Source organism: Pelodiscus sinensis, chromosome 2 (assembly GCF_052426305.1).
Source record: "Pelodiscus sinensis isolate ZL-2025 chromosome 2, ASM5242630v1, whole genome shotgun sequence".
Classification (NCBI taxonomy): Eukaryota; Metazoa; Chordata; order Testudines; family Trionychidae; genus Pelodiscus; species Pelodiscus sinensis.
This window is the reverse complement of record NC_143053.1, coordinates 134,874,120-134,889,803: the sequence shown is the minus strand read 5'-3', so window position 1 is coordinate 134,889,803 and position 15,684 is coordinate 134,874,120. Positions and strand designations below refer to the sequence as shown.

Genomic DNA, 15,684 nt, shown 5'->3' with positions numbered 1-15,684 from the left:
CTCGGGGGCAAAGGCAAAATTGGCGCTCCCTCCCCACCAAATGGTGGGGCCCCAAACCTGGCGCATAGCTGAGCTCAACCCTGGGAGGAGTGGGGGGAGCTTGAACCACGTCTTACCCGACCCCCTCCAGTTTGGGGCTGGGTCCCACATGCAGTAACCCTTTGGCAGAGGTGGAGGGAGTAGGGCTGGGGGCAGGGAGGAGGTGGGAGGCAGAGGAGGAACAGGTGAGCAGAGGGATGACAGGGGGAGTGTAAGGGGACTATACTGGCACCTCACTAGTGTGGCACCCAGGGACCACTTCCCCTCCCCTCTGCCCTCCTCACTACACCACTGTAAATAAACCACCTCTCAGGATATTTATTGTTTAATGAATTACTTATTTTACTAACTACTGATATATAAATTATATAGTTTTGTGGTTTACATTCTGTTAAATATTTTTTTATCTTTAAGTTGTTCATATCCCGTTCTCATTAGGTTCATGTCTTACATAAAAAATGTCAAATTCTTAAATATGTAAGTTTTATAAAACATGAGAGAAGTTAATGTTATACAACCTAAATATGAATTTCATCACTATATTTCATTCAAGCATTTAAAACCACTGCTATAGCAAATGAGTAACACATTGCTTTAATGAATAAAAGTAAAAAAGATTTTGAGCATATCAAATTTATTATAATAGAGAGGTAGCCATGTTAGTCGAATCTTGGTAAAACAAAAAGAAAAAAAGTTATGTAGCACTTTAAAGACTAACAAGATACCTAATAAATTTATTATAAGCAATCTGTAATGTTTCCTAACTGCCCATTTACTTACCTAGTTAACGTAATTGTTTTTCACATTATCTCACAGCAGAAAACTACAGGAGAGTTATCAATGTAAGAAATAAACTTACCTGTTAAAATATCACTCAGAAAAACTTTTAAATAAAACTCACACACACCCTTGCTTTCTTGAAAGCACTTGAAGCAATAAGTAGCCTAAGGCTGAGGATACCCTGCAAGCGTGGCTTTCTGTCTGCCATGAGGACTTTTTCCTTTGAATATCCAGCACCAGCTGAAGTAGAGCGGGCACTGTGTGCACGTCTGATACATTTTTTACCAAAACTCCTGCCTGCCCAACTCACAAGAGGAAAAAGGAAACAGGGAGGCAAAAAGGAATGGTTTAGTATAGAACCTTTTTAATAAGCTTCAGAGGGGTAACTGAATTAGTCTGTAACAAGAAAAACTTAAAAAACAACAAAACAGTCCAGTAGTACTTTAAAGACTAACAAAACATGTAGATCAGAGGTAGGCAAAAGGGCCTCCATGAGTTGGATCCGGTCTGCAGAGGCCCTGCTGCTCCCCTGCCCCCAGGCCAATTAGAGCTTGGGACGGGAGAGCATGTGAAGCTTTCTTTGTTCTGCCCCCACCCAGCGAGCAGCACACGGCACTTCCAAGCACCACGTACTCCTCGCAAGGCAGGAGGAGGCTTCCCGCGCTCCCTTGCCCTCAAGTCTTGATTGGCCTGGGGGTGGAGAAGCGCATGTAGCCTCCTCCTGCCCTACCAGAGACATGGGTGCCCGGTGGGAAGGAGGCGTCAAAGGGGACCAATCATGGTCTGGGTAGCCCCACCCCTTCCTGTTTAGTCCCCACCCCTTCAGTGATGACCCAGGGCTACTTCAAAAATTTTTGAAGTGGTCCCTGGGCGAAAATTATTGTCCACCCTTTATGTAGAATTTATCATGAGCTTGTATGGGTGGAAGTGGGTTGTGCCCACAAAATCTCATGATACCATCTACATCAGGCATGTCAAACAGTCTTCTGGCGGGCTGCATGTGGCCCAATCAAAATTTTTTGTGACCTGCCACAACATTTTATAAAAGAATGACGTGTGGCCCGCTGCCCGCTCGGCGCATGTGGCCGAGTGCAGATCATGGCTGGCTGGGCTGCTCTGCACAGTCATCAAGTGCCTGCTCACAGCTGGCTGCTGTGCTCACACCTCCCCAGCGCCTGAGGAAGAAATGTGTGGCAGCAGCAGCAACATTGGTTCTGGGACTCAGGCATTAGGCATGAGGGGGAGGGGTTGGGAGTGCCTGGGTCTGGGGGAGGGAGGAGGCATTGGGTTAGAGGGGGGTTCTCTGGAGGAGCAGAGGGGAATTGGGTTAGAACAGGGATATGGGAGTGCCTGGCTCTGGGGCAGTGGAGAGGGATATTTTGTTAATGTTTTGGTTTTTATTTCTTTATTTCCAAATAAAATCACAACATGTGTATTAATTTTATATCAAATATATGTCAATTTTTTGTAATTGCACGAATAATTAGATGTTTATGCAAAATCTCAAATTTACAAAGTATCTGAAATTTTCACAGAAGCCTGTTCTATTTGATTGACCATGGTCTATACTTGTTTTTATTTCAACAAAACAAGTTATGTATCATGTACAAAATTTAAAAGTACCTTACATTTATATTTAAATTAAAAATTATGTTATGAGTAAATAACAATTTTACACATCACATTATTGTATTATTTTAAAACAAGACCTGAAAAATATTATAAAATATACCTAAAACATAATCTATAATAATAAATAATTACAACTTTCCGATGGAAGTACATTTTCTTTGGTGTCCCTAAAAGTTTTCATTTATGGCCCTCAGTGGGCTTCAAGTTTGACATGCCTGATCTATATGTTTCTTGGTCTTTAAAATGTAACCAGATTATTATTTTTTTAAGTTTTCCTTTTGTTATAAAGAATCTTTTATTTTAAAAAATTATAAGCAACCCCAATGCACCCACCTCTCTGCCCAGAGCTAGCCCCTCACCAGCGTCCCCCCATCCCAATGCACTCATATTTCCCACAGCACCAGCCCCCCATCCCAATACATTCATACCTCCCAGAGCCAGCCCCCTGTCCCAATGCACTCATACCTCCCACAGAGCCAACCCCCCCAGTACCCCATTCCAAAGCACCCACCCCTCCCCCTAAACGAGCCCCTCCTCCCCCAGCGCCAGGAGTGCCCCCCATCAAATCCTCCTCCCCCCCACCCCCCCAGAGCCAGGCACGGGAGGAACGGAACAGCTGGGTAAGGGATTCTAACCTTTAAAGTCGCCACTGCTGCCACCTGGCCCTGCTGCCTCAGCTCGCAGTATGTAGAGAGCCAGGAGCACTTAGCCAACTCCTGGTCTCTGTTCAAAAGCATCACGTGGCCCAGAGCAGCATGCCTTTCACTCCCAGCCCAGCCCAGCATCCCCCTGGTGTGGCACCTGGGGGCAAATGCCCCCCCCCTCCCTTCGCCACGCCTCTGACTGCCAAAATACAAGAGACCATGGAGGTACCTATCCTGCTGTAGAAAGAGGGAGGTGAACCAGGTAACTTTTTTTAGCAAAAATTTAAGACACGAAAAGCTCTAGCTGGTGACTAACCTCTGGAATGACCAAAGGGGTTCATGCCAGGAGCTGCTAGTGGCACAGAGGAGGAACAGGGTTTCTGTTATGTTCCCAAGAAATACTGGACAGATCATCTGGAGGCCAGGTGCAGAAACCAACCCTGGAGCTCTCGTGGTAGAATGTAATGGTAGATACAAGTCACTCCAATATCACTACAGCTTTGCAAAACGTCAGCGCGCCACATTTTACCATCAGCTTGAAACTCACTAAGTCATCCTACAGTCATTGAAGAGCAATGAATATTTCTAAGGTTTTGTCTCCACTATGCTGAGGATTGACACTGCAGTGATCAATCTACTGGCCGATGATTTATCGTGTCTGCTCCCATTGATGCTGATACTCCACCAGGCTGAGAAGAGTAGCCAGCGTCAACGGGAAAGAAGCCTCTGCTGATACTACTGCACACAAGAGCTGTGTCTACATTGGCACCCTTTTCCGGAAAAGGGATGCTAATGAGACAAGTCGGAATTGCAAATGCTGCGGGGGATTTAAATATTCCCCGCGGCATTTGCATGAACATGGCTGCCGCTTTTTTTCCGGCTCGGGGCTTTGCCGGAGAAAAGCGCCAGTCTAGACGGGATCTTTTGGAAAATAAAGCCTTTTCCGGAAGATCCCTTATTCCTGATTTTAAGAGAGAGGGATTCCTCTTTTCGAGAGAGGGATGCAAATGAAGACATTCGAAATTGCATATAAAGCCGGGATTTAAATATCCCACGCTTCATTTGCATATTCGCATTATGGCACTATTTTGAAATAACAGACGCTGATAAGACGCGGTTATTTCGAGAGAAAACCCTTTACAATGGTAAACCTCATTGTATGAGGAACAAAGGTTATTTCGAGAGAAGGGTTTTCTCTCGAAATAACCGCATCTTAACAGGGTTTGTTATTTCAAAATAGCGCCATAATGCGAATATGCTAATGAAGCACAGGACATTTAAATCCCAGCTTCATTTGCAATTTCGAATGTCTTCATTTGCATCCTTCTCTTGAAAGAGGGTAAAAGAATAGATATACCCTATGGCTTCAAACAGGCATGACCTGTAAGCACAGTAATGCTTCTAGCTTCCTAATGCTGTTACAAACAGCAAGGATAGAATTTTCTTGTAGTACATAGTATATGCCTGAAATATGGACAAATTTCATTTTGAGCTAGGGACATCAACATGAAAGTTGGCCAGATTCTCTTCAGAAAGCAATCTGTGGGACACAGCAGGGTGTGAGGGCCCGCAAATGAGCCTGTTACAGAACCTTGATGAAGGTTTTAAGTTCTATGCCAGCTCCATGCCATGACACTAAAGTAGTACAGGAAGTGCTCTAAAATTCGGCCACTAGGTATGACCCCCAAGGGACCATCAGCCAGTTGACACTGGCCAAAGCACAGGAACATTGTGGTCATTCCTTCTCCCACACAATTTTTACTCTTACGCTGGGAGCTGCAAGAGAAGGTACAGTAGCTAGCTATACCAATATTCTGCCAGTTGAGGACTTCTTATACCATGTCAATCCACTTATCCAGGTCTATGCAGCAGCTAACAGCATGGTTCCCTATGCTCTAAACCAGTAGCAAAAATAATCAACTTTCACAGTCACAGCAGCAAATGAGCCATTTTACCTGCTGAAGCCATCCCCTGTGATAAATAACCTCAAACTCCAAGAGGACTTTTGCCACTTTGTTGTAGTTGCAGACTATGCGCTTGGCTTCTCCTGTTTGCAGGACAGTGGGATGCTGTTGGAAGAGAGCCATTGGTTCCTGGATCCTGTGGAAGAGCTGACGTGCCCACAAGATCTTACCAGCTATTGGAGGCAGATTACGAGCCAATGGAGGGTCATTTTTCTGCTTAGTGTACAGCTTAGAGACCATCTCAATATCATGACCATAGTTCTGAAGAATTTTCTGGTATTTTTCATCAATGCCAAGATTGGGGATTTCTAATCTGATAACAAATACAAGGATGATCATTGGAAAAGTTACTGCAAGACTTCAATGATTAGGAGACTCCTCATTTTGAGTTTGAATATACAATCATTTCTACACACTGTTGTATGCGTCGCGGGAAGACAAATGCATTCTCAGACTGATAGTCAGCAACACCTTCCAAAATACACTCTTACAACCAGAACCCAGGCTCATCTTAGCCAGTGTAACAGAAAGTGTTTCTACCTAAACCTAGAAATATCCCTCTATCACCATACAAAGGGAACCTCACTAATGCTAATTCCAAGTGTAAACTCACATGATTTTCAACAAGTAGTGAAACTACTCACCAATGACATGAAACACAGGAAATCAGTTATACAGAACAGTGTAGAACTGTGATAGTACAGACTGAGCTTGCCTTTTATTCTGCATTTTAATGATTGAAAGCAGTACCGCCAACCCATCTTTAGCTACTGATACTACAGCTAGCCAAGGCACTGGGATATTGAATATGCTGCATATTGACATAAAATGATGAAAAATAGTTTTCAATATCCAAAAGAGAACCTTTAGCCCACATATAGACAGTCATTATAAGGGAGCAGTTCCTTTATTATACTTTAACCTTAAGGACAGACAAAATAAAAAACAAACTTTGGATACTGCATTAGGGATCAACAACAAAAATTGAGTGATTTTTCTTTCCAGTGTCCATAATCAATGTGCTATGGGGAAAAAAGAGCTTCAACAATAAGGCATAAACTACTAATGTAGAATTTAAGAATTTAATCAAGAAAAAAATCATGAAGTTTACACTGTCATCTAAGGTCTGTAAGATCAGAAGATCTCACAAATGTGGTCGCCATTCAACTGCCCACAAACAAATTCTAACTCAGCGGTAGGCAATAACCGGCCGACGGGCCGGATGCAGTTCACCTGGATTAGCCCCAGCAGACAGCCACCACTATATTTACCTGCTTCTCCAGGGGTACTGTTCCCGCTGCTGCAGATTGTCATTCCCGGACAATGGGAGCTGTGGCAAGTGGTGTCAGGAGCTGCAAGTACCCATACCTGCAAAGGTGCAGGTAAATACAGCGACGGCAGCCCGCCAGGCACTAAGCCTGGTGAATCACCTCCATCTTATTGCCCACCCCTCTTCTAACTTATGGAGACTTTCAGACATGTTAAGCTTTCCTTTTAAAGCAATCTTGGTAGACCCTTTCTTTTTATCGGATTTGGTGAAGAGACATACTTAAAATGATTACTCTAGTAAATCAATTTACATCCAACAAGAAAAAAAAGGCATTTTATAGACAATCTCTTCATTTTTTCTGTGTCAGAAGAGGTTATATTTGACCTAATGTGCAGAAAACTGGTATGCTGCTTTAAGGCACACTGAGGCTGTGTCTAGACTACATGGCTCCATCGACGGAGCCATGTAGATGAGGGTTGTAGGCAAAGGGAAATGAAGCGGCGATTTAAATAATCGCCGCTTCATTTAAATTTACATGGCTGCCGCGCTGAGCCGACAAACAGCTGATCAGCTGTTTGTTGGCTCAGCGCGCTAGTCTGGACGCTCCCCTGCCGACATCAAAGCCCTTTGTCGGCAGCCCCGTTATTCCTCGTGGGATGAGGTTTACCAGGGCTGCCGACAAAGGGCTTTGATGTTGGTAGGGGAGCATCCAGACTAGCACGCTGAGCCAACAAACAGCTGACCAGCTGTTTGTCGGCTCAGCGCGGCAGCCATGTAAATTTAAATGAAGCGGCGATTATTTAAATCGCCGCTTCATTTCCCTTTGCCCAATAAACAAATCTACATGGCTCCGTCGACGGAGCCATGTAGTGTAGATGTACACTTAGATATTATAAGTATCTCTTTACCTTTCGAATTTCTTCAGCATACTAAGAGCTCTTTCAGTGGTTGGAATTCTTTCAAAAGTGATGTCCATAAAAGTCTTTAACTGATTCTGGAGAAGGAAAAAAGGTCATACTGGGGAAAGCTCTATGGAGTGCTCATATTAAATATATGAAGTACTGCTTGTCAGTGTGTTTATCATACATGGTACATGACCGCTTCCCTGATAACAGCTGCAGTTAGCCTACTTTGGATGTTGTACAAAAACAAAAAAGGAGAAAAACAATCTATCTCTCCAGTCCCTCTGGAGCTACAGAGACAACAGAAGATTTAATCTTTTCAGATGTTCATTTCCTGAGATTATAGTTGTTGTTGTGGCTGCTTTCCTTTTCCAAGACAGCCAAATCAAGCTTTCACGTGGATATTGGCTTAGTATAGCAACCTAGTTCTCCCAACAGATTTAGTTGGCACCAGTGTGTGCTGTTAGGTGTGCACTTGTGCCAACACCCAGGAGAGATTCAAAATGCTGCCCAGCTGATTAGCAGAGCACCCACACCTACATTTTTTGTTTCCACTGGTGGTTCACATTCACATATGCCTCAGTGCACATAAAATTATTCTGCACATGGATTGAAAAGATTAAAGGAAACACTGTCTGACACCAATGATTAAGGGACCTAAAATTGGTGCAGTTTGTCTGGATTATGCACTCCCCATCCGTCCCCCCTCCCCCGAAAGTCAGCATTTCGGGATTAGCAGTAGAAACTTCTCTTTCAGGGCAAATGAGAAGGGAGATGCTTAAATTCTGTAAAAGTGAGCATCTGCCACTATTTCCTGCCCTGGTGCACTATGTGTGCGATGGCCTTTATGAACCAGACTGGTTTTACCAGTAGACAGTTAAATGCCATCGTGTATCCCCTATAAGCCGTTTCAAGGGTTAAACATTCCCAAAGGCTATATCAGTCTCAGGATGGATAAGAATTACTAAACCACTAAGGCTCTGTGTGATATTAGAGTGGTATTAGATTTATCATTCATTCTAAATGGCAAGCAAAAGCACTCCAACTGCTCCAGCCATTAAATTAGAGCATGCACACACAAGTTGATATTGCCTCATATAGACACTTTCCCTTTTGCGGATTCTGATCAATTAATAGTAGCAAACCTAGACAAAAAAAAATCACCAAGCACTTAATTATGCAACCTACATGCAGGTCACTTATCTGTTTGCAAAACTCTTCATAGTCCTGGTCAAAATCAGTCTTTCGTTGATCTAAGAAGTTATACTCCTTTTTTTTCATGGTGGCAACAATGCTCTAAACAATTTTTGGAAGAAAACAAAATATCACTTATCAAGCAACCTGTCACATTCTGTTACTTACATATGTCGGGTTTACAAGGTTGGGTTTTCTATTATAGATATTAAAATCTCAATTTTTCAGCTGCATAAACAAATAATATGAGTGACAGATTAGGACAAAATTACAACACAGACCACTGGAGTTGCTCTTTAAAACACTCCCACCTATTGCAGCAGTTTTAATGTAGAAACTAATAGAAAAATTCAAAGTAGGGTTTTCTCATTTAAACATATTTATTACCCATAAATAATGTTCTCTCATGCAAGTGTGCAACACTTTTATATAGTACATTCTGGGGCAACATAGTTATATATCAGACAAAGGCAACACAAATACACCATTAATCACATTCTCCTTTGATCCATGTATCCAGGGAGGAAATGAGAACTTTTTAAAACCACACAGCACCACACAAACAGCCCTTCCATTCATTACCTGCCCACTCTTCCAACATGGCTGCAGTTTGCACATGCAGAAGCATACGTTGATTGCTTCTTTGGCACCAGTAGCCGATAATACTGTTAAAAGTTGTGCTTGCTCCTGCTGATCAGCCACTGAACAGCATGCTAGCGGCTTACCATGCTCAACACACCCAAGTCCAGACCCAGATTTTTCACTGGCTTTGATGGATTCACCATTATGAAGACATTTTATCTAAACTTACTGATGTTTCACCCTTGTTATAATGATTTCTTTCCTGAACAGAGTAGATCTAAGATAGCAACTAAGTGACAAAAGAGTATGTTTGTTAACACTGTTACAACTGGTAAATGGACTCCAGAAGCCTTTACTTGTCAAGTGATTCACTCCATCACAAGACAGGGGATACCTATGACACTCCCACAAAGTTCAGTAATTTAAATAAGACTGCTACCATTCAATAGCAGCATGGCCTCATAATGACTTTCAGGCTTTTACTTCATTGGCCTTTGGTTTTTACTATCAACAGCTTAACATGTAGAATAGTGATAGAAATGTAGCCGTGTTAGTCTGGTGTAGCTGAAACAAAATACAGGACTATGTAGCACTTTAAAGACTAACAAGATGGTTTATTAGATGATGAGCTTTCATGGGCCAGACCCACTTCCTCAGATCAAATAGTGGAAGAAAATAGTCACAACCACATATACCAAAGGATACAATTTTAAAAAATGAACACATATGACAAGGACAAATCAAATTTCAGAACAGAAGAGGGTTGTGGGGGGGGGGAAGGTAAATGTCCGTGAGCTAATGGTATTAGAGGTGATAATTGGGGAGGCTATCTTTGTAATGGGTAAGATAGCTAGAGTCTTTGTTGAGCCCCCCCACGTAGAGTGTCGAATTTTAGCATGAATGACAGTTCAGAGGATTCCCTTTCAAGTGCAGATTTAAAAGGCTTCTGAAGCAGGATGCAGGTAATTAAGTTGTTGAGACAGTGTCCTTTCTGGTTGAAATGGCATGAAACTGTTTTTTCTTTGTGATCCTGTCTAATATCTGTTTTGTGGGCATTGATTCTTTGGCGAAGTGTCTGAGACGTCTGTCCAATGTACAAAGCAGACGGACACTTTCGGCACATGTTAGCATAAATTATATTTCTGGATGCGCAGGAATATGTGTTCTTGATCTTATAACTCACTTGGTTAGGTCCGATAATGGTATCAGCAGAGTGAATATGTGGACAAAGCTGGCAACGGGGTTTGTTGCAAGGGAAGGTACCAGGGTTGGTATTAGTGTGGTATGTCCTGTGGTTGTTGGTAAGAATCATCTTGAGGTTAGGTGGTTGTCTATAGGAGACTATGGGTCTGTCTCCCAGAGCCTCCTGGTGTTTAGTATCCTGTTCCAGTATAGGCTGTAGTTTATTGATAATGTGTTGGACAGGTTTAAGTTTGGGAGCTGTAGGTGATGACAAGTGGTGTTCTATTGTTGGTTTTCTTGGGTCTGTCTTGAAGTAGATGGTTTCTGGGTATTCCTCTGGCTCTTTCAATTTGCTTTTTTATTTCTCCAGGTGGGTAGTTGAGGTTTATAAATGCTTGGTAGACATCCTGAAGTTTCGGGTCTAAAATTTGATTTGTCCTTTTCATATGTGTTCATTTTTTTTAATTGTATCCTTTGGTATATATGGTTGTGACTATTTTCTTCCACTATTTGATCTGAGGAAGTGGGTCTGGCCCATGAAAGCTCATCATCTAATAAACCATCTTGTTAGTCTTTAAAATGCTACATAGTCCTATGTTTTGTTTCAGCTTAACATGGTATGTGTTATTTCAGAATGAAGTTTCTCCCTCTGAACAGAGGACCTGCATAAAACTCTTAACATAGGGCCTCCATAGTGCAGTGGCTCTTGCATGTGTCTGTGGAGTTTTACCCTAGGACCATTATCAAGACAATTCAGTACTGGCAAACTTATCTTAAGGCACCACTATAGCAGTGAAATATCAGCACCACACAACCTAAACAAGTAACTCCCATGACAATGAATGTCACCATGAATTTCATTTTTATATTGATAGAATGATGACGCTATGCACTTCACTGTGAAACAATAGTGAGGAAAGGAAATAAGGAATCCCTGTATCTCTGCCTTAACCTCTTGCATTTATCCACATTTTGTGTATTTTGCCTATTTCAACGCAACCTTTCTTGCTTATCCTCTGCCTCCTTCTTTGCACATTTATCCCTCCCTCTAAAGTTAATCCTTTGATAGAAAATACTTATTTCACAGCAATTATATTGATTATAAAAGTCTCAAGTAGATTCAACAATACACATCTGTGATAATGGTCTAGGACCCAGTAAGATTAATACAGCCTAATTTTAATGTTTTACCATAGTCTTATCGACATTTGTTGCTTTAATTCCAACTCTGCATAATAACATAAAAGGGTTTCATGTGTACCTGATATTTTGTTGCCATAATTTCCAATCCTTGAATCTTTGATTCTTGCAGAATTGAATAGGTTGTAATGATACTGAAGACACGTATAATTTTAACTAGACGTCGATGAAATGTTTCAAGTTTTCCAAAGATATACATTTCACTAAAATCAAACTGTCTTTCAGCTGGATTTTGTTCTAATTTTTCTTTTGTCTTATGAAAACAATTTTGATACTCCTTGGAAACAACAAAATTGAACAAATATGACAGATCATAAACATTTCATTCTCATAATATAGAATAGAATTATCTAGACAGCATATTAGCATCATCTCTAATCAACAGAGGTGGGACGTAAGTAGGTAATCACCTGTCTACACTAAAATGAGTCTTTAGTTCTCTGAAAAAACTGATTGAGAAATGGCATAATGGGACTCCACATTCATTATGACTTAGTATTTGCATATTGAGTTACTTATAACATTCTTAGCTACATCGAAACAACCCTATTATCTTCAGTAGCACTGTACAAATGAATTGAAAAGTGGGAATTTAATTAATACATAGAAAAAAACAACTCCACTTTCCATTAGCGGGGCTTTAGTTAGAGCAAGGTTTATCACTGAGTACATCTAGACTACAAGCCTCTTTCAAAAGAGGCTTTTTTTGAAAGAATCTTTCGAAAGAGAGTGTCTAGACTACAGCCAGTACTTCGAAAAAGCGAGCCACTTTTTCGAAAGAGAGTCTTTCGAAAAAACAGTTTGCATTCAACAGCGCCTTTTTTCGAAAGAGTACTTTCGAAAAAAGGTGTTATTCCTTGTAAAACGAGGTTTACCACGATCGAAAAAACTGCTGTGTTCTTTCAATTTACTTTTCAAAGAATGCAGCTGCAGTCTAGATGCAGGAGAAGTTTTTTCGAAAAAAGGATACTTTTTTCAAAAAAAACCCCTGTAGTCTAGACACACCCTGAGAGCAGATATGACAGAGTTTAAACCAAATAGTTCTGCTAAATAACAAAGTCTTCATTCTTCCTGTAGCGAGCAGGGGTAACCACTCACAGACCCAGAAGGGGAAGAATTCCTCTTCGGGCTCAGGTGGGCCAAGTGTAAGCCCTTCCCATTTACCTACCCAGAAGTCAAGGGGAGGGACTACCTATATAAAAGCCCAGGCCAGGAGCTCAGTTATATTCCAGCCGCTGGAGGAACCAGAGGCCTGCCCTACACCCCCAACTTAAGAGGCTGCTGAGGACCTGTCAGGCGCTGGGGACTGGCCTGGACCACTGGGCCCTCAACCCGACAGGAAAACCTTACTAACCTTACCTGAGGGTTCAGACCCTGACAACCCCGAGGACTGGCCCTGGAGCCAGGTGTACCCCATGGGGGAATGTGGAAGTGGCCCGGAAGAAGCTGATGAGAGTCAGGCTAACTTGATTGTACTACAGTGAGTCGGCGTGTTGCAAGCCAGATCCCTGATGACCCAAGTGGCAGTCAATTCTGCCACTGCCAGGGCCCTGGGCCAGGATGCAGGGGAGTAAAGAGGGCCTGCGTCCCCTTTGCTATCCCAGTCCTTGGGTGGCATTCTCCCCCTTGCAATCACAAACTACTTTGACTGTCTGCCCTGCCCTAGGGGCTAGGGACTGGGCTCACCTAAACACTGCAGACTGAGTTTGTTTGCCTGCCCTGCCCTATACTAAGGGCCTGGGCTTAAAGGGGGCCACGGAGTGGTTGTTTTATGTGTCTGTCCCAGCCCAGGGACGAGGTTTACACAGATTGGGAATGAGGTGGGTGCTGGCCTGAACATAGGTCTGAGCCCCAGGACTGAGCCAGTTAGCTTACACTTCCCAAATAAGTTCCTATTGCAAAGCACTGCAACTGCATAAGTTAGGGTGCTGCTCTGTTGAAACAGTGACACTTATTCTGGCTTGTATGGACTGCACCAAACATTACTATCATTAGGTTAAAAAAGCTGTGCTCTCAAGGGTCGGACTGTGAGCAATTTAATATCTTTGGTAAGTATTTTCTCTCATGGGTAGCCCCATTTAATTTGCAGGACTGACTACAAAAGAGCCAGGATTTTCACAAGTGCTTAGTGATTCTGGGTGTTTAACCCAGGCCTACCAACAGGGGGAGACAAAGAGGTCAATTGTCCTGGGGTCCAGCAATTCAAAGGAACCTGGAGCTCCTGGTTGCTGCCGCTGCTAAAGCAGCAGCAGCGCTGGCTGGAGCTCTAGACTCCTTAAATAACCACCAGAGCATTGCGCATTTTGAGCATCTCTTTGGGCTGGGTGTAGGCACCACATTCTGGATTGCACAGATGGATGGCTGCCCCCAGCCCTGCCCTTCCACCCAAAGCCCCACCCCTTCCAGAAACACACAGCCAGGGCTCTCTTCTTTGTCCAGGGGCCCACGCAAACAGTCGGTTCACCTGTTTGAACCTGTAACACTTTAAATCAGGTGTGGGGAACATTTTTTAGGTCAGAATCCACTGACCCAAAATAAAATCAGCTGGGGGCATACACAAAGTGAGAAGCAAAAGAAAAAAAACCCAAACCCTCACTTGACATGGCCCCTGAGCCCCACAACATACCAGAGCCTAGGGGGACCCCGGCAAGTAGATTTTGTGTATTCCAACCCCATGGCAGGATGGCGGAGGGGGGAGCTGAATTGAAAGCACATGCCTGCAAATAGGCTCTGAAGGCTAAGTGAACCTGCACTGGCCAATGGATTTTATGAAGAGCATAGAGCAGAAGACTCTAGAAACAGAATAATGAAGCATTCTTTCATCTCTTCCGTCCTTGGGACACACATTCTCTGCACTTTCATTTATTACACACTGAGCTTTAAGGTTACCTGTTTAAGTCTGATAGCTGCTTGCAGTTTCTCCATAACTATCTCCTGAGGCTGGTCCCAGATGGTGGCAGTCTTGTTGTTAGTTATGTAAGCTTTACATGCTGTTATCATCTGGTTTGTTACCTAAGAATACAATAGGTCAGATTTAACTTGCTGGTATCCATGTTAGTCTGTTTCATCAAAAACAATGAGGAGTCCTGTGGCACCTTAAAGACAAATTGGACTTCAGCTCACGAAAGTTTATGCCCAAATAAGCTTAGTGTTACGCTTTGTTTTCATTGCATTTTACAACCTCCATTTACTCACTAATGGCTGACTACACATGAAGTGCCAGAGCTTCCCGCCAGGAGTGTAGATAAAAGTGGTTTCACTCCCCATTGGCTGAGCTCAATTCCATTCCCTAGCCAAAATGCTGCTAATCAAGTCACTACACAAGAGAAGGATTGTCTAGAACCTTAAGGATGCATCTGCACAGCAGGGCTTAACTCAAAATAAGCAACGCAAACTGAGCTACGTCAATTGCGCAGCTTATTTTGAAATTGGGAGTGTCTACACAGCACTTACTTTGAAACCGAGCACTCTTTCTCCAACTTCCCTTACTCCTTGTACAATGAGGATTACAGGAGTGGAATAAGAAGCCCTCCAGCTTGCAAGTATTTCAACATTATTTCAAAATAATTGCCTGCTGCGATACAGGTGACCTTTGCACCTTGTGAATCGAGTACAGCTAGTTATGTCCTAAATGGCTGCACTAAGAGGGAATAAGAAGCATTCTTAAATTGAACTCCCTATTTTCAGGCAGGAATGAAGTGTGAACATAAGAACAGCTATAATGGGTCAGACCAAAGATCCATCCATCCCAGTATCCTGTCTCTCAACAGTGGACAGTGCCAGGAACCCCACAAGAAATGAACAGAACAGGTAAATATCAAGAGATCCATTGCCCATTGCCCATTTGTAGCTTCTAACAAACAGAGAGTAGGGATACCATCATTACCCATCCTGGCTAATAGCCACTGATGAACCTATCCTCCATTAATTTTAGCGGGGGGTATGTGTTTGTTTTTTTTCTGTTTTGGTGGGGGGAGGTTGAACCCTGTTATAGTTTTGGCCTTCACAACATCCTCTGGTACGGAGTTCCACAGGTTGACAGTGTGTTGTATGAAGAACTGTGCATTGTGTGAAGAGTTAGGAAATGAACTAAGTTAGCAAAACGGTTTATACAGAGTACAAAATCAAAACCGGCATAAACAGGTGTTACTTCCTGGAAGTCAAGACAATCAGGGTATGTCTATACTACCACCCTAGTTCGAACTAGGGTGGTAGTGTAGATATACCCTTACACCTGCTTATGCCAGAGTGAGGTTTGCTCAGATGGCCTTTCAATTTTTCCCCCCAAGGGCTCA

General features: G+C 42.7%; 1 protein-coding gene across 2 annotated transcripts in view; it reads right to left on the bottom strand.

Annotated features, from left to right (window-relative positions):
- Positions 1–15,684, bottom strand: part of DNAH5 (dynein axonemal heavy chain 5) — a 246,615-nt gene that overhangs the window by 165,626 nt on the left and 65,305 nt on the right. For both annotated transcript variants that reach the window (XM_089776436.1, XM_089776437.1), the window contains 5 exons: positions 14,279–14,401; positions 11,451–11,666; positions 8,420–8,527; positions 7,238–7,323; positions 5,051–5,372 (listed from right to left, as the gene is read on the bottom strand). In XM_089776436.1, coding sequence (XP_089632562.1) covers positions 5,051–5,372; positions 7,238–7,323; positions 8,420–8,527; positions 11,451–11,666; positions 14,279–14,401 — 855 coding nt within the window. The remainder of the gene's footprint in view (positions 1–5,050; positions 5,373–7,237; positions 7,324–8,419; positions 8,528–11,450; positions 11,667–14,278; positions 14,402–15,684) is intronic.